General features: G+C 39.9%; 1 protein-coding gene across 32 annotated transcripts in view; it reads right to left on the bottom strand.

Annotated features, from left to right (window-relative positions):
* Nucleotides 1-8,336: 8,336 nt before the first annotated feature.
* Nucleotides 8,337-25,131, bottom strand: part of ZMYND11 (zinc finger MYND-type containing 11) — a 117,531-nt gene continuing 100,736 nt past the window's right edge. For 15 of the 32 annotated variants that reach the window (XM_005564467.5, XM_005564469.5, XM_005564470.5 and 12 more), the window contains 11 exons: nucleotides 24,998-25,075; nucleotides 24,249-24,341; nucleotides 22,703-22,790; nucleotides 22,108-22,163; nucleotides 20,607-20,684; nucleotides 19,414-19,532; nucleotides 14,794-15,001; nucleotides 14,317-14,385; nucleotides 13,166-13,438; nucleotides 12,682-12,867; nucleotides 8,337-9,522 (listed from right to left, as the gene is read on the bottom strand). In XM_005564467.5, coding sequence (XP_005564524.1) covers nucleotides 9,400-9,522; nucleotides 12,682-12,867; nucleotides 13,166-13,438; nucleotides 14,317-14,385; nucleotides 14,794-15,001; nucleotides 19,414-19,532; nucleotides 20,607-20,684; nucleotides 22,108-22,163; nucleotides 22,703-22,790; nucleotides 24,249-24,341; nucleotides 24,998-25,075 — 1,371 coding nt within the window. In that variant the 3' untranslated portion in view covers nucleotides 8,337-9,399. The remainder of the gene's footprint in view (nucleotides 9,523-12,681; nucleotides 12,868-13,165; nucleotides 13,439-14,316; nucleotides 14,386-14,793; nucleotides 15,002-19,413; nucleotides 19,533-20,606; nucleotides 20,685-22,107; nucleotides 22,164-22,702; nucleotides 22,791-24,248; nucleotides 24,342-24,997; nucleotides 25,076-25,131) is intronic. The other 17 variants (XM_045399462.3, XM_065520204.2, XM_065520205.2 and 14 more) reach the window with 3 other exon arrangements.

Genomic DNA, 25,131 nt, shown 5'->3' with positions numbered 1-25,131 from the left:
TTTTTTTAAGCTCTATGGTCAGCTTAATTAAAACTGATATTCAAGCTATATGTGTATGTGTGTGTGTGTGTTTAAGGCCTTTCTGCTATTGCTCTTTGGGTCTTGTTTTGGAAATTTTTTTTCAGTAAATTGAAACCCTTTCTAAAAAAAAGTATGTGTTTTTGGTTCCTCTGTGTTCACTTCCTTTCTCAAGAACGGCTCTCCCTGTTCTTCCTGCTCCTCCTTACTCTTTGCTGTCTTTGGTTCCACTTGAAAGGATCTGGAGGGGACATCTCATGACTCAGACACCTTAATGAACGCAGGAAAAGGCAGCACTCACTGCTTTTCGGGGTCTTCTGTCTTCCTGTGCAGTCTCGAGAGTCATGGGCAGGTCCTCTCAGGTCTGAGACCACATTATGTGCTGCATGACCTGATTGATCTCTTGGCTCTGGGGCACTGGAGATTACACTGTACTGTGGGACAGGACTTAACCTTGGTGTGTGTGATGCCCGGCGTCACTGGTGAGAGCTGCAGTTTTGGGGGTGTCTGAAGGCAGTTCTTTATAGTAAATGGTTATTACTACAGGGAGTTACTCATTTCTTTCCATGTTTAGATTAAAAAGGTGCAGTTTAAACATGTAGAGAAATGTCTTTGTAATGAAGTGTACTGTGGAGGTGTTGTATGGCCCTGTCCCATGACAGTCCCCTTTTTGAGGGGATCTGGGATTCAGTAGAAAAGTAAAATCCTGGCTGGGCGCGATGGCTCCCACCTGTCATTCCAGCACTTTGGGAGGCCGAGGTGGGCAGATCACAAGGTCAGGAGTTCAAGACCAGTCTGGCCAACATGGTGAAACCCTGTCTCTACAAAAAATGCAAAAACTAGCTAGGCATGGTTGCAGGCGCCTGTAGTCCCAGCTACTTGGGAGGCTGAGGCGGAAAAGCTGCTTGAACCCAGGAGGTGGAGGCTGCAGTGAGCTGAGATCGCACCACTGCACTCCAGCCTGGGTGACAGAGCAAGACTCTGTCTCCAAAAAAAAAAAAGTAAAATCCTTGATTTTTAAACACCTAAATGCTCTGCCTTCTAACTGCCTGGTTTTCACAGTTTTTTAGCCGTTTCTTTCTTTTCTTTTTTCTTTTTTTTTTTTTTTTTTTTTGAGACGGAGTCTCACTCTGTTGCCCAGACTGGAGTGCAGTGGCAAGATCTCGGCTCACTGCAAGCTCCGCTTCCTGGGTTCACGCCATTCTCCCGCCTCAGCCTCCCAAGTAGCTGGGACTACAAGCGGGACACCACGCCCGGCTAATTTTGTTTCTGTATTTTTAGTAGAGATGGGGTTTCGCCATGTTAGCCAGGATGGTCTCAAACTCCTGACCTCGTGATCCACCCACCCTGGCCTCCCAAAGTGCTGGGATTACAGGTGTGAGCCACCGTGCCTGGCCTTGGCCCTGTTTCTTAATGGGCTCTGCCCTGAGTCCATTGGTCCAGTTAGAAAACAGACTAAACTGAAAGCTACCTATCTAAATGAAATTGGCCTCCCCATAAAATCCTATGGTAAGTTACCTTGGCATCCCTTTTTAATTTTCCTCTGACTACCACACTTCAGCTCCTCCTTAGCGAGGCTTAAATTCTCTGTGTGTGCTTTGGGAAATAAATTTGCTATCCCGTTTTCTCTAAAACTCCATGAGGGCTTGGGCCCTGTGGGACAGATAAATCTCAGGCTGTTCCATTCACAGAGAGACAGTTTAAAACCAACTGTTCTTTGATACTAGTGATTTTCACCTGACTCATGGCTCACATTTTAAAACTAAAGCTGTAAGATCTTTCTTTATGTCTGTCTGTGTTTTTGTATATGCATGTGTACATGTCTGTCTGTATATTGTTCATGGTACCAAACTGGCTTATAAATAAATGAGTACTTGTAAATTAAGCAGATAAGCCCCAGTGCTTTTCAGGTTCATGTGATTTTAGTAATCTTTGAGAGTTTTTACATTGTTGGTGAAACAGAAACATCTTCAGGATTTAATTTAGACATTGTGCCTGGGACTGCTGGTCAGGCAGGTTTATGCCGTCTCTGCTAGAGGCTGGGGGTGAGGACACCTCCCAACAAGACAGGTGTGAAGGAGGATGCCCCTCCCTCACGGCCCACAGGGTTGGGCTTGGGAACTGGAACTGTGTCTCTAGGCCAGAGCCTGGGACTCAGGGGCTGCAGTCTGAGCTGGGCTCCTTCCCACTGGCATCTTTGGGAGGGGACGTGGAAGTGCGTTGCTGGGACTCTGAAGGCTTCCCAGAAACACTAGTGAAATCTGAGTAAAAATGCTTGGAAATGATTTATGAAAAGAGTACCTATGTGTATAAATGTGTACCTTTGTGTATAAACTCACATTTACAGATAAGAGCCTGCCCTTGGGGAGGCTTACATTCTGGCGAGAACTGATTGTTCTCAGCTCCTTTGTTCTGAGCTCTCTTTGGCCTAAGGATCAAGAGCAGTAAGAAACTGAATACAAATAACATCTTCACTGGAGACAAACCTAAAAATGTGTGGTCCTCAGTGCCTCATCTCTTCACCCTCCCATTCGCAGGTGTTCAGTTGCTAGAATTATTAAAAGATTCTAAAAATTCAGAGCTTAGTCTTTCCTAATGTTTATGATCCTCTTTAAAGTGAGATAGAAGACAGTGGATTGGCACTTTTTATAATGTTTAAAAAAATTTTTTTTTGGTAGAGGTGGGGTCTCACTGTGTTGCCAAAGCTGGCCTCAAACTTCTGACCTCAAGTGATCCTCCTGCCCTGGCCTCTCAAAGTGCTGTGAGTAGAAGTGTGAGCCACCACGCTCATACTTTACAATGTATTCTACTTTCTGGTTATACTTTAATGAAACTTTGAGTGCACTTTGACATATATACAGACACATATACACACGTGTATGTATATGCATATGTGTCTAAATTCACGTTTACAGATAACCGAATTTGACTGTTCTCAATGCTAGGATAGCACTAGCTTGTGTGTGTCTGTCTTTGGAAGGATGCATAGGAAACTGGCGGAGTCCCTGATTGCCTCTGAACAAGAGAACTAAATCGGCTGAGACATTTTCACTTTGTAACTTTTTCAACCTTTGACTTTTGTATCAATTTTAAAACTAAGATCATTTTTTACAATTCCAAAGTTGGAGAATACTTGCACCTTCTCTCTCTAGGGGCTCCTGGTTAGATAAGAATAGGTTTCTCTTCCGGGAGGCGGAGCTTGCAGTGAGCCGAGATCGCGCCACTGCACATCAGCCTGGGAGACAGAGCGAGACTCCGTCTCAAAAAAAAAAATAGGTTCCTCGTGTTGTCCCAAACATCATTTCCCTCCGTCTGTTTCGTTCCCCCTTTTGCCATGTTTCTTGGATCGTCTTCTCTCATCTTCACGTCTTGGCCTGCTGCCCTCACTATGCCGTTGCCCCTGCTCGTCCTCTAAAGCCAGTACCCTCCTTCCTTCTGCCCCTGTCGCTGACTGTAACCACGCCAAATCTCCCATTACTCTCCTATAACTCTTACTACACACCTCTCTAGCAAGCCTTTTTCTAACTTCCCCCCACTTTCAAAAGTATTAATATTCATTGTAAAAATATGAAGGTGGAAAACAAATCATCCAAAATCAATATGGTTCCTCTGTCCTGTTTCATCTCCAGCTAACCCCTGCTCACCCTGAAAGGTTCAGCTCACTAGTTCTTTCCCCTCCTGAGATTTTATGCTTCCTCTGTATCCTACGGTCCTGCATCTGTCTTCATGGCACCTTGCTCGCTAGAGGATCAGCTTTCAGGAGACCGGAGAGGTCTGCTCTGCTGTGCTCATTGCTGTTTACCCCACATCCCACACAGATGCTGTAGGAGCTCAAGCAGTTCTCACATTGACGAATCGGTGGATGATGCTTACACAGCGTTTTCTGAATTTCCTCAGCATTCTTCAGCTTCTGCTCTCCTATCCTTCCTCGTTCGGCCGGGCGCGGTGGCTCACGCCTGTAATCCCCAGCACTTTGGGAGGCCGAGGCAGGTAGATCACCCAAGGTCAGGAGTTCAAGACCAGACTGGTCAAAATGGCGAGACCCTGTCTCTACTAAAAATGCAAAAATTAGTTGGGCGAGGTGGCGGCCGCCTGTAGTCCCAGCTACTCGGGAGGCTGAGGCAGGAGAATCGCTTGAACCAGGGAGGCGGAGGTTGCAGTGAGCCGAGATCACACCACTGCACTCCAGCCTGGGCAACAAGAGTGAAACTGTCTCAAAAAAAAAAAAAAAGTTCGTTCCAGGAGGGTAGGGACTACTTCCTGTCCTTGCAAGACTTTATGAAGCCACCTACAGTCTGTAAAGGACTACCGAAGAGGAGGCGTGGTGTTGCTAACACTGTGACACCAGGAAGCTCTGGGTCTGCTTTCTCTCCAGTCTGGAGTTCAGGAGTTAGACTCAAGGTTTCTTAGACTGCCCTTTAGAGCAGAAGGATACTTAGGATCCCTTGCCAGGGTTGCCTAATTGAAATGTCATTTTGGAGCTTGACTAGATATTTTTAAGTTTTCAGACCTGAGACTTTGAAACATATCAAGAGCCTACCCTCAGGGAGGCTTAAATTCTGGCAAGAACTGATTTTTTTCCAGCTCCTTTGTTCCGAGTAAGCTTTAATACATTTTTGCTGTATGAATATCTACTACAGGCAAGGCGCTGATAGGGCATGCACTGGTCTAAGACAAAGCTCTTATTTTTAGGTTGCTCTGTCCAATACACTGAATTGAATACAGGTTGCCACTGGCTACGTGTAAATGAGCATGGCCAGTCTGAATGGAGATACGCGGAAGCTATAAAAGACACACCAGCTTTTAAAGACTTAGTGCTAAACATGAATGTAAGCGATCTCAATCATTTTTATGTTAATCACATGTTGAAGTGGTATTCTGGATATATTAAGAGGTATTATTAATGTTACCTATTTCTGACTTTTCAAATATGGCTATTAGAGAATTTGAAGTGACATGCATGCCTCATATATTTTTATTTAACAGTGCTGCTTTATGGAGTTTATAATTTAGTGCAGTAGTACTTCATCTCATGAGTTTACACACTCCTGAGCACCCGGCCTCTCATGTACTGTCCCTGTCCACAAGAATCAGTACCACCTGGAGGCTCATTAGAAGGGGCAGAATTACCGGCTCCCCCACACCAGACCCTTTACCAGGTCCTCAGGTGATCTGTGTGCTCACGAACGTTTGCGAGGCCCTGACTTACTTAAATTACAGTAACGGGCCTCCACTTGTATCCCTCCCATTTTGCTGCTCTCGTCCTACTGGATTAAGGATTCTTAACGTGAGGGTCAACAGAATTCTGGGCCTTAGGAATCCACAGAATTTTGCGCAGCATTATCTGTGCGTGTATGTAAATGTGCACTTTTCAGGAAAGGGTCCATTTCTTTTTTTTTTTCCCCCCTCCACGTGTCAGTAAAGCAGTGTTCTCAAGGGATGTTCCCATCAGCAACACTTAGGAACTTGGGAGCAATGCACACGCTGGAGGTGGAGCCTAGTGGTGCTTTAATAAGCCCTCCAGCAATCCTGATGTCACAAGTTTGAGAACTACTGAATTAAAGACTGAAGGCAAAGAACAGGGCGAGGCCACTTGTTACATCAGTCTAGTCTGGGTGACCAGGACTGTGAGACTGGAGAAGTGGAGTGAGGCAGGGGAAGGTGATGGGTTTGATTCTAGATGTATTGAACTTGATGACTTTAATTTCAAATGTTTGTCAAGTAATTTTCTATCTGTATATTCAGCCTAGCGTAAGAGTTAAGAAAATGGGTTTTACAATCAAACCGAACCAAGCTTGAGACCTAGCTCTGCCGCTCACCTACTAGGTAAGTCTGAGCAAGTTATTAAATCTTTTTAAACTTACCTGTTTACACCTATCTTGTCTTGAGTAGCCCGACCAAAGCTATTGCTTTGCTACAATTGCACATTTTTCCTTCTTGTTTATGAAAAGACCACTTTCACACAAGTATCCTATTTCTAGTTTTATTTTCTTTTATATTGGAAAGTGGCAAACTGCTTTTTATTCTCTCAGTCACTTGCTTCACTACTTCAATTTCGTCTGCCCCCAATTACAGAAGCAACCTTGTCACTTCATTCACTCCATACGCCCTCCTAGAGGCCTTCTTTCATTTTGCTGTCATCAATGACTAAAATTTTTAGTGATACTCATGTATTATAGATGCGGGTTTCGTATTTGTCAACTGACATTTTTTTAATTGAAAAGACTATTTTAGAACACAATTCTAATAATTAAGGTCTAGAATCAGAGTTGGCATTTCATAAAGTGACAAGTGATACCTTTTTTTTTTTTTTGAGACGGAGTCTCGCTGTGTCGCCAGGCTGGAGTGCAATGGGGCGACCTCGGCTCACTGCAACCTCTGCCTCCCGGGTTCAAGCGATTCTCCCACCTCAGCCTCCCGAGTAGCTGGGATTGCAGACACCTGTCATCATGCCTGGCTAATTTTTTTTTTTGTATTTTTGTAGAGAGAGGGTTTCACCATGTTGGCCAGGCTGGTCTCAAACTCCTGACCTCAGGTGATCTGCCCACCTTGGCCTCCCAAAGTGCTGGGATTACAGGCATGAGCCACTGTGCCTGGCCGACACCTTATTTTTAAGTGAGGACCAGTAAATCTGTTGCTTAGGAAAATGTATCTAGAAGAAGAAAGACAAAATGAGGATGAATAGACTACTACTACTACTGTTGGAAACTTTACAATCCTACAGTAACTGGGACTTTAATATTCAGACCTAAACCATCTGATCTCAGTTGTGATGCATCTACAGGGCATGAATGATGAAAACCAGAGAGTACCGACTAAGGCTGGGTTAATGTTGGCACTAAGAACTGGGGCTGGTTAACTACCTGCAACCACCATACCAACAAGGAGATGAAAACAGCAAAGGGTAATAAAGCCTCAGCTGGCTTCCAATTAAGAATCTGCTCCATTCTGAGTTGTCTGTTTTTCAGGCTGATTTGCAATAATTGATATGCAGCTGATACAATCATCATCCTCTCCTTTTTATATCATGTATGGTCTTTTTGAGATCTGGTGAAAGTAAATTCAATTTATATGTTTAGGTGAATGAATGATGTTTAACACACTGATTTTATATAAAGTTAAATAGTCACCAAAGAGTGAGCCACAGTATATGACCAACATTTAGCAACAGTAGTATTTGGTTGGATACAGGGGCTAGACTAAATAAATTTCTAAAGCTAGTTTTTTTTTTAAATACATTTATTAACCAATGTTAACACATTAAATGAATCTATATATTGCTAGTCAGAGCAGCTTACAAAATGCCAGAATGCATCATAGAACTGGACAGCCACAATGAATAATTACAATGTGCATAGTGGCTAAGCTCAACACCTCGATATAGCTTTATGATTTGCAGAAAATTTTTAATAATGATTCCTAAAACAATCAATTGTAATTTTACCTAAAACTTTTACAAAACCAGGCCACAATCTCTTTTTTTAATTTTGTTTTTTTTTTTTTTTAAACACACAGTTTTCACGCTGTAGTAACTTGGAAATGTGCAACCGTGTCAACAGAGACAAAAAAGCCAAAGTAACACGAATCTCACTTTCATGCAGCTATCAGTTAAATATTACATACTCTGGAATGATTTTACACCAAAAATATTTCCACAATTACTTGCTCTCATAGGGGTGGATCGAAGTCTTAAAACTTGAAAAACAATCAAAGAAGGTTAAGTGTTCTCGGTTCTGACACGTCCATCAGCGCCACACACTGTGGCAACTCCAATTACACAGCAACAAGGAGGGAGCGATGATGCCAAGTCACTGCGTAATTTAGGAACATTGTATGAAATGGGGCTACTGGGTACTTTTTACAAAATATTGTGCACCATTTGGCAGTAGTTTGTCAATTAACTTGTGTCACCACCATCTGCAACAGCATCAAGATTAGATGGATATTTCACAGAAGACTTAGTTACATTTTTATCTTTAGAGTGACCCTGACAAACCTGGAGAAAACTTTTTAAAAGGCTTTTCTCCTGATTCTTTCACTTCCATTGTGAGTAATTGCTTTAATAAATATCAAAGGTCTAAATAAATATTTACAAATTATTTCTCTAACCTCAAAAAATAACTAAATGATAAATGGGAATTTGACTTGTTCTAAGATCAGTCTTTAAAAAAAAACACATAAACTGTGAGATATTTTAAAAGAAATTTAAGTTTTCCTGGCTGTATTTTATATATCTATGTATAAAAAATCATTATTCAACTATCGATCCATTCCTATTGGTAATGCTTCTTAATCCAGACATTCCGCAAAATACAGACTTTTTACAAATCACGGCATCTTTAATACAAGAAAATTAACATGCATTATTCTTCATTCTGTGTACAGTGATGGAGTTCATTAGTAGGCAATGACCCATTACTACAAACATAACGGCTTCTGTGAAACTTAAGTGCTTTCTCTTCTTTTAGTATTAACTTACAATACATGAGGTGACACCAGATAATAGGCAGTGAGATGATATGTGGGAAGGGAAGGGAAGCATTAAATAAATTTGTATGCCTCATCTGTAATTTCACATATGGATAAAGGTAGTTTTTGGCTCTTTGTTTTTGTTGTTTATTTTGTTACAAGCACTCATGTTAGGACAAAGATGAAATGTGCAAACTTTAAAATTTAAATATTCATTTTCTCTAAGATCCAGCTCAGTAAAAGATTACCCCAGTTCCCTGCAATTTTAAACTACAAGATCAAAGCTAATAATTTGTTATAAAAGTTATATATTGAAAAGAAATAATGAAAAACACAATTGGGAAATATTTAAGAAAAAATATGCAGGACTAGCCCTGCTGTGTCAACCCTGTTCCCTAAATTCAATCATATACCCACTGGTGTGACCAACAGATAATGCCTTTGAACAGTAAATTAAGCTGAACAAAACCAGCTCAACAAGGTTAAGAAAAAAATGTCACATCAAGGTAGTATGTTTTATTTCTGAAACAGTTCTGTAGTTCTTACATTCAGATCTATTCTAAATGTTTCTTTGTTAAACTCACTTGTATTCACCTGTTTAAAGATCTGTTGTTTAAAGGTTAAAATCTCTGTAAAACCTAAAAATGTTTTAAAATTTGCTGAAAATGCAACAAATTCTCAATTAAAATTTATTTAAAATAATACCCTCCACTGATGTTACTTTTACCCCCTGAAAAACTTCGGAGGAGCATTAACAAAAGATTTAAACTACTGTGCAAAATTTCTTCACGAAAAGTGTTTAAAGGCTGGTGCAAAATGGGAAGCAAATTCTAAACAATTTTGGCTTCTTGGAAAGAAAAACCGCTGTGTCTGGAAAGAGTGATCGTTGGGGCGACTCCGGAAGGGCCGGCTTCATCTTTTCCGGCGGCAGGTGCGCTTGTGCTCCGCGTGCCAGTGCTCCTGCTGGCACTTGATAGAGCAGTAGGACGTGTTCCAGCAGCAGTGGTACATGGCCTCCTCCTCACAGTTGTAGCACTGCGGGGAAGAAATCGGGGCAGTCTTTAGACTGGGGTGTGGATGTCTAAGAGACTGGTTAAAACGGCAGACTCCTGAGGTGGTGCTTTTAACAGATCTTTCTGGCTCGACCCTTTGTGGAATCTGAATACGTTTTATGCACAGCAGATGGAAAGGGAGCGCTGCGATGACTGTAGCTCATGCCCGGCTGTCAGCAAACTCAAGCTGCTGTCAGGTGGTACCTGACACCACTGTTTTTTCCATCTCTATGGGGGTCATTCCCGTTTCTTTTCTTAAAATGCCCTTGACTTCACATCCCTTTCCAGCTACGCTGCAGTCTTTACTCATCCCATGCCACTAATACGCTGTTAGCAAGGTCACTTACAACCTCAAATCTAGTGGCCAAGTCTCAGTGTTCATCTTATTTGGCAATGTCTGGAGATACTTTTGACTGTCACAACTTTGGGGCAGAAGGTACTACTGGCGGACAGAGGCCTGGGATGCTGTTAAACATCCCACAATGTACACCTCCCCCGAAGAATGTTCTAGTGCAAGGGTCCATAGTACCGTGGTTGAACTCTGGTCATGGAAGAACAGTGAAAAAAGTAAAGCTAAAGTTCCAAGCTGGCTTGGTGAACTAATGGTAGTATCATGAACAGACACCCACAGTGAGGCAAGGAAGATGAGAGACTGTTTTGAATGTAAACACTTGACAACAGATCAGTATAAATATGAAAGTTCTGTAGATAGACACATGCAGATTTGATGGCTGGTGAGAGCCCTGGAGGGAGAATAGCCTACATTTGATACTAAAAATTCTAATTTTCTTCCTGATTGTGTATCGTATGCATTATTATCTATTATTTCAGCAATTGCACCTTCAGTAAAATCCCCATTAGAAAGGTGCAGAGTGAATTTTGGAAACAGCTTGAGTGAGGCGTGTCGGGATTCACATCTGGGGTCTGTGCCACCCACTGGTCACACGGCTTCAGATTGAGCTATTTAACTTCTTAGTTTCCTCATCTTTAAGACTTGACAGAGCACCACCATCCCTTCCCCCAAGTACCTACTCTTTCTTTGTGTATCCATCCGTTTTCAATTTCCCCCTTTCTATGGGTATATTTAATAGATGCATCTGTCTGTGTTTCTCGTGACATCCATTATTCGGCATCTGGCATGCCTACATGCTTTCTGTCCTGTAATACTATTCTGTTTCTTACAACAATGAAAGATGTAATTGGGAAGAAAGAATTCTTTTGTTCTTTGAGACAGAGTCTCGCTCTGTTGCCTAGGCTGGAGTGCAGTGGCACAATCTCAGCTCATTTCAATCTCTACCTCCTGGGTTCAAGAGATTCTCCTGCCTGAGCCTCCCAAGTAGCTGGAGTTTCAGGCACACGCCACCATGCCCGGCTAATTTTTGTATTTTTTGCAGAGATGGAGTTTCATGGTCTCCAGTGATCTGCCTGCCTCGGCCTCCCCAAGTGCTGGGATTACAGACGTGAGCATGGAGCCTGGCCAAGAAGAAAGAATTCTAACCCTTTTACTAGTCTACTAGACCCAATGTGATGAGCACACAAAGCTCAGCTCTGCCAACTGGGTTTTTAATAGGTCTTAAATTCCTCATCTTAGAGTACAAAAATACCCACTTCAGCTATTTCACAAATGGTAAAGTGCTATAAAAGACAGTTTTATAATTATTGCCTCTTCTTCCCATTTTCTTGATTCTTTATTAGTAAACTTAAGAGATTTCTACTCATAAAAATTTTTTAAGAGACAGGATCTTGTTCCATCGCCTAGGCTGGAGTGCAGTGGTGCGATCACAGCTCTCTGCAACCTTGAACTCCTGGGCTCAAGCACTCCTTCTGCCTTGGCCTCCCAAAGCACTGGGACTACAGGCATGAGCGTCTTTGGGTGTTGTGCTTCTGTTATTTTGAGCATACCTTAATTCCTATCTAATGATATTGTGAGAGTTGATCACACAAATTCAGTCATTCTTGTCATACCCAACTAAAACTGAGTTGAGGAGCTGGGGGGAAAAGCACTTGGAACACAAAATGTTGGCTGCAACTCTCAGACTAGTTTTGCCGACTGCCATCCGTCACCAATCAGAGCTTGTCAGCTCCTCAAAACTTTACTAGCACCAATGAAATTTCTTAAAGAATATGGAAATTTTCTTCTTCGGAGAGCACACTTTCACTTGTACTGAAGGCTGTGCCACCCAATGTGCAGGCTGTTTTTTTAACAGAAAATAAAGCTCTCTTTTTTCCTCCACAGATTGCCTGGTCTTTTGTTAACAATATTTATTTTGTTATTCACCACCTCTTCCTACCAAGTTATCTTCATGTATTCTTCTAAATTATATGCTAAGTTTCTCTTTTCCTTCTTGCCAAATCTTTGTCACAGATTTAAAAATATTTCTTTCATGAAGAGTTTATGTGTATTTATATAATATAGGCTGGATAAAATGAAGAATTAAAGTTTATCACAGAACTTTATATAGTCAACTGAAACCAAGTTATGAGCTTTCGGGAGCAAAACTTTTCCCTAATTCACTGAGCACTGTGGCGACTGTAAGATGAGCACTTGGATGCTGTGTACTCAGAAGCTCCCGCTCTGGTGGGGAGGATGAGACTCGCGAGCCGGACATGACGACAAATGACACTAGCTGGTCAGGTATAAGGGAGGGTAGTTAGAGACCAGTGAAATGTCACTACTATAAAGTAAAAATAATTGATTTCTTTAACAAAATCTAATGCATAAATGTTAAGTGCAGGGAAATCGGAAACTCTTTAATTTATTGTGATAATTACATTTATAATTTCACCATTTGGATGTTACCCATCTGAAATCACCAGGTAAAAGTTAGGGCCAGCCAATTTGCCCAAATAAAATATTTGCATAGATGGAGAAATTATATAAGTTAATTGTAATAAATATGTAATAAGGTATTATAATCTCAATTTAACAAAATAATCCTGAGCAGTACACAGTAATACGGGATCTGGGGTTGAGAGATCATAGGACTGTTAATAAAATTTTAAAAACTAAAGCTGACCACTTCACATTTGATCTTATTTCAGAAACATCTTCTGCACGTGCCACAGCTACCTTCTGAATAAACTGGCATCATACCTGTGGTACGTTTTCAGAAATAACAGTCTAAAAAAGACTGGTATTTACCCACTGCTTCTTCTTGGTCTGAGAAATCAGTTGCTTGTGCTGTGTTGCCAGCTTCTTGATTTCTTCTACGAACTCCTCCTTACACTTTTCCTTTACTTGCTTACATTTTCTGTCCATCTCACCCTGCATGTTGGCCACAGCTTTATTTACAGCTTGTCTCTTTTCTTCTTCCATCTCAGAACGCAGCTGGAATGAAAAGACAACCCACAGTAAGAGCGCACGACTTACACAGACCGCCTACAACGGAACAGAAACTTAACACATCGTTCCTACTTGCATGAGGTACCGTTTTCCCCTTCATTACATGTGTAAAAAATTTAGGTGAGAAAAGTATCGTTATTACTTGAAATGCTATAAAAGATACTGGTGTCATTCTATTGCTACATTTAAAAGCTGCTACTGGGTTGCTGCATGAGTAAAAGGAGCCTAACCATGACAGGAGTGCCGGCTGCAGCAGGGCACCCAGTGTGGCGACAAGCATTACCTTCTCCAGAGCTTCTCGGACAACACGCTCTGTCTCCCGCTTGTGGTCCGACTTCATCCGGTCTTTGAAGTCATTGAAGATCTTCGTGTATTTGTCATGGCACATGCTCTGACACACGCCATCACTGGTGGTCTGGGTGCTCCGATGCAGCATTCTTGGTGAAGAGGCACTTAACTTCTTGGTCTGAGTTGACACGGAGACTTTTTCGATTGGCTGAGGCATCGTGGGTATTTCCTGGCTAGAACTTACTGCTTCTGTTTCAGGCTCTGGTTCCTAAAAGGTAAGACAAGAGTTTAGATGCAAAACAAAGCAATATAATTCACTAGTTCAAGAACTACTCTATTAGGCTAAAAATACAGTGATATACGTAAACAGCCATATAATAAACTTCTGTTAAAAAATATGGTTAGGATGGTAGATTTCATGTATATTTTGCCAAAATTTAAAAATAAACAAATCTCCCCCAATCAGTGAATGAAAAGAACATGCAATTAACAACAGCTACAATTAACAACAGCTACAATTACAAACGTAAGCTTCATTTATAATTTTACTTAATACTGTAAGTTTTGTTTTTAAAATAAACATAAAAATTTATAGAATATAAAAAGTATTGTCAACTTATAATCACTTCATTGGACTAGATTCATTAACAAATTTCCTAAAAGTCTAAACCACTTCTCACTGAATATATGTTTGAAATGTGTCCAGATTTACACAGTTTTAAAACATGCAGAGCTTATATCACTTAAAACGGCTGAGCTCAACCACAGTCTCCTTCAAGTTTTCAAATGTTGGCACAACCGATATACTGGATAAATGTGTTGTTTTTAATAATACTTAGGAAAAATATCAGAGCTCCCAGGAAATGTATTAATAGCAACGTGCCCTTCCCACTTAGCCAAGCTTTGGTCAGTGGCTGCTGAATTAAGATGGAGACTTGGAGCATGTATGCTATTCCAGGGTAACAGATAATGACAGGGAAGTCAGAAGACTGGTTTCAGCTTGATGGATATTATTCGATTGACAGCAACTGAATTTCCAAGTATCCACCAAGAGTGATTGTCTTTGAAATACTTGAAAATACAAAATACTCTGAAAATATTTCCTGTTTCATTTGCCACCTGGATACTGCGAGGTGGGCAACTTACTTCCTTTTTGGGCTCCACACTTTGATTACGTCGTCCTTTCTTTGCTCTTGGTTCTTGAGTGACCTTTAGCTGTGGGCATTATAAAAGTAATATATTATTCCAGACACTAGGAAATACTTCTCTGCTGAAAACACTCATAGTGGACCCACAGGTGAGAAGTGAATACATTTCTACCTTTTGCATCCTTCCATCCACTCAGTTACCACTGACTTATTACTATTCTGGCTTGAAAGAGCTAGCGCACCTTCAGGGAGGAGCAGTTGTACTTAACTCTCTTGGTACTGGCAGGGTCAAGGTCATTGTTACATCTATGTATTCATTTGAATTGGTTTTGGTTTACTTTTGCAGAGCACTTTACAAATGTAAAAAAGGGAAGGAAAATGTCGAAATCTGTTCATTACAGTGAGGAGTGTACACTAAGATTTCTGCATTTAAAAGTAATAATGAATAGGCACTTCCTTCCTGAGACACACTCACCTGCTCGTTACTGGTGGAGGAGATACTGGATTCTGCCTCTTCCTCACCTCGGTCCTCATTCTTAGATTTCCAAAATCTCCCTTCTCGTAGGAAACGCTGATGCAGCTCCAGCTCATCACAGGCCTTTTTCCAACCCATACTGCGCTTCACGTGCAGCCGATGAATGTTGACTGTGATATCTTGAATGTTTTCCGAAGGAATCCAGGCCCTAGGAAAAACACGTAAAGGGATAGTTTGAAACACCCCAAATGGCAGGAAAGGTGGTCGAGGGCTTCGGTGGACCCTGCCTGCCGTAAGGTGTGACTATGGCAGTTCTCAGCTGTTAGCTTGGTGCAAAAGTAATTGTCGTTTCTGCCAATTGCAAAAACCGCAATCACTTAGGCTTCGTCATGGCTTGAATAAACAGTTACCAAGTGGAAAATAAATGAGATTTGTTTTGTTTTTCACAGTCAACAAAAGTTCTCAGAATTCGATTCACAAATGCCTCCCAATTGTTCACAATTTAATCAGCTTAGCTTGTCACAGTTCACATCTGTATTCTTCCTAAGTCCTTTTAAAGTTATTTGTTGTTCTGAATACTGTAAACTAATATAACCTATCTAGCTATTTGCAGTTAGCACTAAAGAATCACTTGAAAATGCCCAGAAATTTTCACAAGATACATACATGTATTCATATAAAATGGGAACATCTAAAAATATTATCCAGTAAGTCATATTTGCATCATGCCTCTACTCATTAGAGAAACCAGATTAACAAGCAGAGCCATTTATTATTTAGCCACAATGTAGTTAGCTGTGAACATAAGTGCAATACATATCTAAAACTAGCGAATGAAAACTATATTTGGTTCTGTTGGAAAGAATGCTAAAAATTCAAGAACATTTTTCCTGGGCATTGGTCTCTTTCTGGATTTAAATTCGTACCCATCCCAAATGTTGTATTCAACAGATGTTTACTGTGTACCAGGGGAGGGCACTACAAAGAATGGAAAAGTGAATGGGGTCTACGTGGTCCTGAGTTTCATTCCCTCATTTGACGGCAGCAAGAGACGCTGCCCACAGGGGTTAAGGTAAGCTATTAGTGGTTGGAATCTCTCGGGTCTTCTGATTATTAGGATGGCACTTCCTACACTGCCTCTGCCTTTGATGGACTTACAGTTTTGTCAGAAAGAACTAAGGAATAATTATAATGCAATGCAGCAGGTAGTAAAGGTACTCGAGGGTGCTATGGAGAGGAAGAGTTTACATTTGGTTGTGAGTGGTCAGAACGTTTTATTCGGCCTTGGTCTTGGAAGATAAGAAAGATTTAGACAGCAGATAATGTGAGTGGAGAGATTCCAGGCAGAGGGAACATCATAAATGAGGTAGGAAACTATATGGATGCATGAGTAACAGACATTTTCTACAGCAGAGTACACGTTGCGATATGGTACTAGAAACACACAGTTATGCTTTTCAGTTTTCTGTTAAAGATTTTTTTTCCTGCTACAAGCATATATATCACAGTTTTCATCCCTGGCCTGTAATTACAGAGCTCCAGAAATACTGGGCCTGTGACTGTTTTGAAGGAATCTCTTAGAGAATCACACATGTGGCTCAGCCATAAATAACGATTTCTACTTCCTTGTACAAGCCAAACTTTATAATCTAGAAGCACATTTTAAATATATAGTAATCTGTATCACTAGATGCTAACAACAGCTATAATTGTTAGATGTGAAGTTCTATAACATTATTTATAAATATATTGGTGAATATTATATCAATTATATCTCATCTGGCATAAGTGCTCTGTTAAAAACCATATCAAAGTAAACGGAACTTTGAAAAACTAAACTCTAATGCAGAGTGCAAATGAAATTATGCTTGTGGAAGAGTTTCTTGCCATTAGATTTTGAATATATTTACTCTTCCAGTCAACAGATGTTTATTGATTTCCTATTACGTAGCAGGAATTCAATAAAAGGGGTTTGTTGACTTTTTCAAAGTAGTTTGCTTTTAAGAGAGAATTCTGTTACAAGCAGTGCTGACTACCTGGATTGAACTTGTATCTACAGGGGTATTTTCCTTATTTATCTTAAATAAAATGGATTCACATCTGTTCTTTAAAAAGCCTCCACACAGTTCATGATGTACTTCTATTCTCTTTTAATCAACTCCAGTACTGTAGGTAATCAGATTTCAGTTTAAAAAATTATCACAGGGTATGCTCTCTGATCTACAAAAAAAAAAAAAAAAAAAAAAAGCAAACAAACACCCTGTAATTTAAGGTAAGCCTAATAAAAAGAGGAAGAGTCTAATTTGGCTCTATGTCTGTCAATGCTCAGACTATACATGCAGAATAAAATGGTTCTGTGATCTGATGTCAGTGAGCCCAAAGTGCTCTAGCTCTGTTTTGTCTGTGCCTGGTAGGTTAGGGTAATTCTTTATGTGAGATTGTGTCCTTGCTTCACCGTCTTCTACCCTAATCTTGACACATTAGTCAGTTTCTGTGAGCCTGAGCAAAATAAGGGCCTCCTGTTTTGGGCCCTCCACCAGTGGCTTGCAGCAAAAAGATTCAGCCTCCTTAAGACAGGTCTCACCGGCTACTTTCTTTGGCAGGCAAAATCTTGCAAATCCTACAGAAACCTCACTGCAGCAGCTCTCACATGTAAACACAATCATACTCGACCCTTTTCCTGGAAATTTACAACGTGCTCATCGTCTACGAAGGAGCAGCATATTCTGCTGGCGCGTATGGGAGGAAACGAACGGTACAAAACCATTCATTCTTTTTCCTCCCACTTACATGTAACAATATGATGGACTAGCAAAGAATAATTATCAGCCAGAACTTGCAACCAGAGGCTCCTCAGCAACTAGAACTTTTGAGCATATGTTGCTTAAATAATTAAAAATTCATGATTATAATTTTATCAAATTTTTTAAACATTCTAATATGGTAGACTATAAAGTATATCCTAACCAATCCGTCACTTCGAATTGTTCACATTGTATCCAGGAAAAAGGAAAATGATTTTACATAGTTTGTCAACCTCTCTTATTTTCTAAAATAAAGTCCTTAAGAGTCCCATCGGTCTAGAATTATTTAGGTAAAATCTTCTAGGACCTAAGAAGCTTGAGGGAAAAAAAATACCTCTAAAAATGCAATCTGATGTTTTAATTCTCTCTTCAGGTGACAGACTAGGACTGCTGCAGATTAGCCTAAATATTCTTTAAAAATATTTTCTGCATAGTGTACTGAATGACATCTAACCAGTTAACTCATTATTAATATCACTCACGGTTGAAGACACTATAAAGCTACTTGCAAGTTGATGAAAAAGAAAAATATATAGATAAAAAGTTCTAATTATCAGATTATTCTTTCCTATTAGTATGGCTATAAAATAACTGAATTCTTGTTTTTTCTAAGTTAACTGTGTTTTACTTAATGTGAAAAACATTGAAGCAAACTGTCCCCCATTATTCCTTGAGTATTTGTTGTATTATAAAAGCTGACCTTTACTGAGTATTCACTGTGTGCTAGGTACTATGCTCAGTCTCTCTAAACATTTCTTTAAACCTTACAAAAACTCTTACAAGAGGCCCTTATTTTGCTCAGGCTCACAGAAACTGACTAATGTGTCAAGATTAGGGTAGAAGACGGTGAAGCAAGGACACAATCTCACATAAAGAATTACCCTAACCTACCAAAAATACATTACCTCCTTGCCTGTTCTGATAAGAAACTGAAACCATCTGAGTATAAGGTATTAAGCGTATGTTAAAAATTACCACTTAATAATAATGTAATTAAAACATTCATTTTGTATTGAGTTATTTTATTAGATCATCATTTAATGTTTCTTGACATGAGAGTGTCAGGTAAGTGTGTATCTACTTATGAAAGAACAGAACTACCTTTTGGGAAATTTACAGTATTTATAGGTTTCTTGTAACTACACTTCTGTTTAAATTAAATAAAGACCAAGTAAAACTTTACCACAGGGAGGAGTAAGGCCCCTCATTGTGCAGCTTCTCTACGCACTAGTAGCCTCCTGGTACGACAGGAGACGCCCCATGGGCTGTTCATTTAAATCCTTGCAAAGTATCACTTTTAGATCGCGTAGCTGACTACTGTCACTTTTTCACCTTATCTCAGTATCTGTGTTAAATGAACCAAATAAATTGCATGTTAATTCTTTATTCCTATTGTGGCTTATTTTTATGCACACTTCAGGTATTTACACACATTCTGAGATCACAAGATTGATGATTTTAGTCTATGTCTTTAACTGAGCCTTGAAGATGGCTAGAGCAACTGTGATGTCATTACCGTCTTATGGAATGGACACATTCTGAGGCCCTTCTGCCCATTGTACTATAAATTCAGTCTTAGCACTAATGTGCTTCTGAAGTTCAACAGTGTCAGTTATTAAAAATGTCCTGTTTACTAAACAGTATCTGAAAAATACCTGGAAACAATTTATCTTGGAACATATTCTTGGCTGCATAATGTGCCTTTTTTTTTTTCAATTTAAAATAAACTTCATGCATCTCTGATGGAGAAATCATCAGACTTTCTTAAGGACTTAATAAGCACGGCGGTGACACTGAACATGGGATCGCGAATTACCTCTGGTGGTGGTGGCCAAAGAAGCGAACGTCGACTTGATTGTCCTCTTTCTGCATGACTTTGGCTGGCCAAAACCCAAAACCTTTCATTTTAGCCCAAACCAGCTCATGATTAGGTATCTGGAAATGAAATGTTTTACCTTGTTATATTACTTTTAAAGTATTAAATGCAAGTGTACCATTAATATTAAACTAGCCACGTATAATCCATTATTTCTAAAACATTTATTTCATAACTCTTAAACACAAGATTTTTTTTTCTGGGATTGACTGATTTTTCTATTTGCATCAGAGTTCCTCGTAAGAGGCTGGGACTGGAGCATGGCTGCCCCTGAAGCCAAGGCCATCCACATGCATGATGGTGGCAGACAAGAGCACCCGCTTTGCCAAGTGCAGCCGGGGGGCCAGCAGCATCAGCACCCCGGGAATTTGTTAGAAATGAGGACATTTTAGGCTGGCACAGCACTGTCTCACAGGGCTGGCTTCTCTCAGGCAGCCAAGGCTGCTGGCCAAGAATGCTCAGAATTCCCTTTGTCAGTGCCCGGCTTGAAGCCATATCATTTTGGGGAAATTTTACAGCTACAGACAAATGCAAAGCCTTAGGTCTCTCGTGAAAAAATGAAAAGAGAAACAAAAATTCACTTTGTTAAAGGATCCAGACGCTGGGCGTGGTGGCTCATGCCTGTAATCCCAGCACTCTGGGAGGCTGAGGCAGGAGGACTGCTTGAACTCAGGAGTTTGAGACCAGCCTGGGCAACATGGTGAAACCCCATATCTACAAAAAATACAAAAATTAGCCAGATGTGGTGGCACATGCCTATGGTCCCAGCTACTCTGGAGGCTGAGGTGGGAGAATCACTTGAGCCTGGGGGAGGTCGAGGCTATGGTGAGCCGAGATCACACTACTGTACTCAAGCCTGAGTGACAGAGTGAGACCCTGTCTCAAAAAGAAAAAGGACCCAAGATTTATTTTTATCCAATATCTCATTTTAAAATCAGAAATGGGTAACAAGCCCTGTTTTTTTTTTTTTTTTCATTTCAGTTGTTTATACTCATTAAACCCATATATACTATGATATTTTAGAAATTTAGGAAGAAAATTATAATCTTTAACCAAACCGGAAGTAAACTTCGTTAGAGCTGTATGTTACACACTTAAGAGGTAAAAAACAAAAATCACAAAATTTCACATACACAAGGATAACAGAACCAGTTGTCAGGACGAGCATTTGATAAGTAAAAGCAATTCTTGCAAAGCTGCAGTTCATCCAGCTGAAAAAGAAAAGAAACTACTTTAGCCTACATAAAACATACATACACATTAAACTATGTAAAATGTATCCATGTCAATTAACATTCACATACATAAATAGTGTTGAATTTTGTTCCTTAATCTTTTAAGCTTAAATTTTAAAGTTTTCAATAAATGGCACTGAAGCCCCTGTCACTGTCCTCTTAGAACCATGTCGCTGGTCTCAGGCCCCAGTTGGAACAGAAGCCGAGGCTGGTCTGACTGGGCCCTGCCCAGACCTCACTGGTTAGCACTTCAGACTGAATATTCCTCAGGAAGGTAACAACATCTGCTACCAATCACAGCAGTCCTGTGCCTCATTCTCTATTTTAGTTCCTTGTTTTCTTTCATAACATTCTTTTACAACTTGTAAACAGACATATTTTATCTGTTTCTTTTTCCTTTTTCCCAGTCTCCCTCTTCAGAATGTGGCTCTATGAGCAGGAGGCCTGCACTGTGATCACCTTTTTCCTCCTCACATACTGCCTGGCACACAGGAGGCACCCAGTAAATGCTTATTGCTGTGATCACCTTTTACTCCTTCTCACATACCGCCTGGCACATAGGAGGCACCCACTAAATGCTTATTGAACAAATAAAAACAAAAGTCAAATTTGAAATGAATTCAAGAAACAAAACTTTTTGTATAAACTGAGGAACTTTTGCAAAGATGATATGGCTGAGTGTTTTAAGTAAGACCACCAAAAGATATACTTCCTTAAATGCACTTCATTTTTGTTTGGTTGGGTTTGCTTTTTGCCTATGTAGTTTAGAAGGGATGTAAATTTGGATCCTTCATTACAAGAGGGTAATGTTTACTGCACATCTGCCCAGCAAGACACATTCGCATGCAGCACGTAGCTAACGCAACAGTCCTGAAGGTGGCTGAGAGTTCCCTTGTAGAAGTTAATTAGTAACTAAATCTGACTCCCAGTTTCATGAGAATTATTTTTCTATTTGCATTATTTCCCATCTACATCAAACGTGAAAATAAAAGACTTTTTTTTTTTTGGAGACAGAATCTCATTTTGTCACCAGGCTGGAGCGCAGTGGCACTATCTTGGCTCACTGCAACCTCCATCTCCCAGGTTCAAGCAATTCTCCTGCCTCAGCCTCCCGAGTAGCTGGGACTACAAGCGTGCGCCACCACACCCAGCTGATTTTCGTATTATTAGTAGAGACGGAGTTTCACCATGCTGGCCAGGATGGTCTCGATCTCTTGACCTTGTGATCTGCCCAAGTTGCCCTCCCAAAGTGCTGGGATTACAGGGCTTGAGCCACCACACCCAGCAATAAAAAACATTTAAAGGAAATGGTACAATTAAAATGTAGATAAGAGTGCAATCCTGAAATAAATTAATTTCAATTATAGAAAGAGTACAATTATTGGGCAGTGAACAGTACCTCATGACACGTGTCTTTATACAGCATCCTCGCAATGTCAGCTTGTTCGCTGTCTGCTGTAATTAAAAACATATTACCTATAAGCAAGAGTCTGCAAATACAAGATTCAAAGTTAGTATCCTTTTCCTTCAGTCTGCTAAAGGAGACATCTACCATTTCAAACCAAAATGTCCATTTAAAACAACAATAGCAAAATAAAATTACGCAGGCGGCTTTTGCTTTCCATCCAACACAACCACTAATTCTCTAGGTATAGAGCATGACCTTACCTTTGGATGATGTGATACTTCTGGGGAAATGATCAGAATTAATCATAGTGCTTATAAAAAACCTCTCAGCTAAAACAAATACATATAAAACTGTAAAGAACAATTGTGTTTTCATCATTTAGTATACTATGATTTTATCTTTGGCCAGTCCATTCTATAATCTGTATCACCAGATATTCCTAACCTTAGACTCTAACATTATCACTTACTGTAGATCATTAAGGTATTAATTCTTTGAATGTAATGTTTTATGAAAGATAGTGTTCAACATGGAATGTAAATGGTGTGTTTAAAAATGCATACAAAAAAACACAAAAATATTCAACCTCCATAGAAAATCACGGTATTGTGGAGAAGCAGTTGAGCATCAGCTTTGAACTCTTCATAGCTTCGGTATTTCCCTTCATTCACTTTCTGCAGGGGGCAAAAACAGAATGACGAAGAGAGTTACCCATGAAAACACTTGTCTGGACTAAGTTCATAGGACAAGCAGACTTTTCTAGGATGACATCAGGATGACTACTGCCATCCCACAGTATTGACAGAGAATGTGTGTAAAAGAAACCAACAACTCCACCTGCGGCTGGTTTTAATAATGCAGGATGAGGAAGCATGACAGGTCAGATATCTGCAGCCACACAGATACTACGTTAATTTATCAGAGTGAACGTTAATGGCTTGAACATCTCATTTGACAACAATGTAGAAAGCTGCTGCTAAGCTTTGTAACACATGAATGCCTGGGCCAGTGTGGGTGATGAGACCCTAAGCACACACCTGTCATTCTTTACAACACAGGAAGATTAAGATTGAAAAACAGAACTGTTAGCCTCTGTGACAGTTTACCGTAACTACTAAGACATATTTGTAATTCTGAATTGGGGCTAGGAATTGGTTTATAAATAAATATCTCAGGTGTCCCTCTCTGTGCCAAATCTTAGAGGATTTCAACAGGAAGGAACCTGCATGAGTAAAGGCAGTGGGGGAGGAAGGGACGTCTGGGTTCTTACATATTCTGTAGAGGTCTTACAGTTTAGGAGAAGGGGCTATGGCTGGGGGTAGGAGGTAAAATTAAAACGACTTGGTTTGTTCCAGGATTTACCAGTTACTTTAAGGGAAAAACCTTCATTTACCCTTATCTTATATTGAAATAATACAGCTATAGTCCTTCTCAGGGACTAAGGAAACTTGTAAGATGATTTTAAATTATTACTGTGGTCTCCCTATAGGCTATAATGACCAAGCGTAAGATTTTAAATTTCCAACATGACACATGAGGCGCAAAATTAGTAATTCAGTAACCCTGACTGCAAATATGTCTATGTGTTCTACTGGATTTTGTTGCAATTTGTTACTGGACGTGAACAAACTAAAGCAATCCTCAGCTACAGTCAGTAAAATTAAGACCTTTAAGAATAATTAACTTTTCTAACCATATTTTGTTGTTGTTGTTGTTCATTTTATTGTTTCCCAAGACTGCAGATCAGTTCTATGCTTTACTTTTTTTTCTGAGGGGAACTCTCAGGTCCCACTGCTAAACCTGGAAAACATTCTTCACATCTGAAATACTAAACTGCCCAAGCTGTAAGGCATTTCCTTACATCAACAAGGACCAAGAAGCTATAAGCTGCTCATCTTTAGAACCAGGCCTTTTAAAGATGACACCTAATTTGTATTACAGTAAGCACATGAAATTTACAAATTAATAATGCTTCATTTGGTAGTTATGCTTGTCTTTTGTTTTAGGAAGTGGAAAAAAGTATACTTTCAAGGAAAGAAGAAGAACCAAAATCTGCTTAACTGCTACATTATTCTTTAACTTGTTAGTTAACAAAATTTATTTGAAGTGGAAATAAAAGAAACCGACTTTACCTCTTGAATGGTGGGAACGTCCACAGCTGAGTGCACCAGCCTCCTGTACATCGGGTGTTTACTGTCCTTCCCCTTTTTATTAAGATCTATAGCCTAAGAGGGTGTTAGTACATCAATTTAAATGTGGTTAAAGGAAGGCAGGTAAGACATCAATTCCTAAAGCTCAAAATACTTTCTATCTTTTTATTGTTTATTTTTGCAGAGACAGGGTCTCGCCATCTTACCCAGGCTGATCTTGAGCTCCTGGGCTCAAGCAATCCTCCTGCCTCGGCCTCCCAAAGTGCTGGGATTACAGGCGGGAGCCATGGCGCCCGGCCAGGATTTTCTACCTTTAAAGCAAAATCTCAGAGGAAGTACTTTAAAACTTAACAGAAAAAATGTACATATACTACTATATAGTTTAATATGACATTCCTTAAAGTTGTGATAGAATAGTTATTTGGAAAAACCTTTCATTTTAAAGAGTCATCATCAATGAAAATGTTCATTCTGATGAATGACATTCAAAAATGTAAACGTTTCTAATCTCATGTAGCTTATGTCAAAATGTCCATGTCAAAAACAGACAAAAAAATCTAACTGCCTGTTATAGAACTGTTGACTGCAGAAAAGAAATATGACGGGGTGCTCTCCACACTTCATATTGCTATGTACATATTTGTTACTTCTCGCTCTTTCAACTTTGAAAGAATGAACCACAGTAAAATATGTTTTGGGATATTTTGAAGGATTCCCTGAGCAGGACTCACCCTCTCCTTCATGCGGGAGACAATGAATCTCAGGTATGTGCCCATCTCCTGTTTGTTTGTATTCTTCTTCTTAATGCTCTATTGAAAATAAAAGAATAAAAAATGGTACAAAATCTGATAATTCATGTCTATAT

The sequence above is a fragment of the Macaca fascicularis genome, chromosome 9 (assembly GCF_037993035.2).
Source record: "Macaca fascicularis isolate 582-1 chromosome 9, T2T-MFA8v1.1".
Taxonomy (NCBI): domain Eukaryota; kingdom Metazoa; phylum Chordata; class Mammalia; order Primates; family Cercopithecidae; genus Macaca; species Macaca fascicularis.
This window is presented reverse-complemented; position numbering and strand designations above follow the sequence as displayed.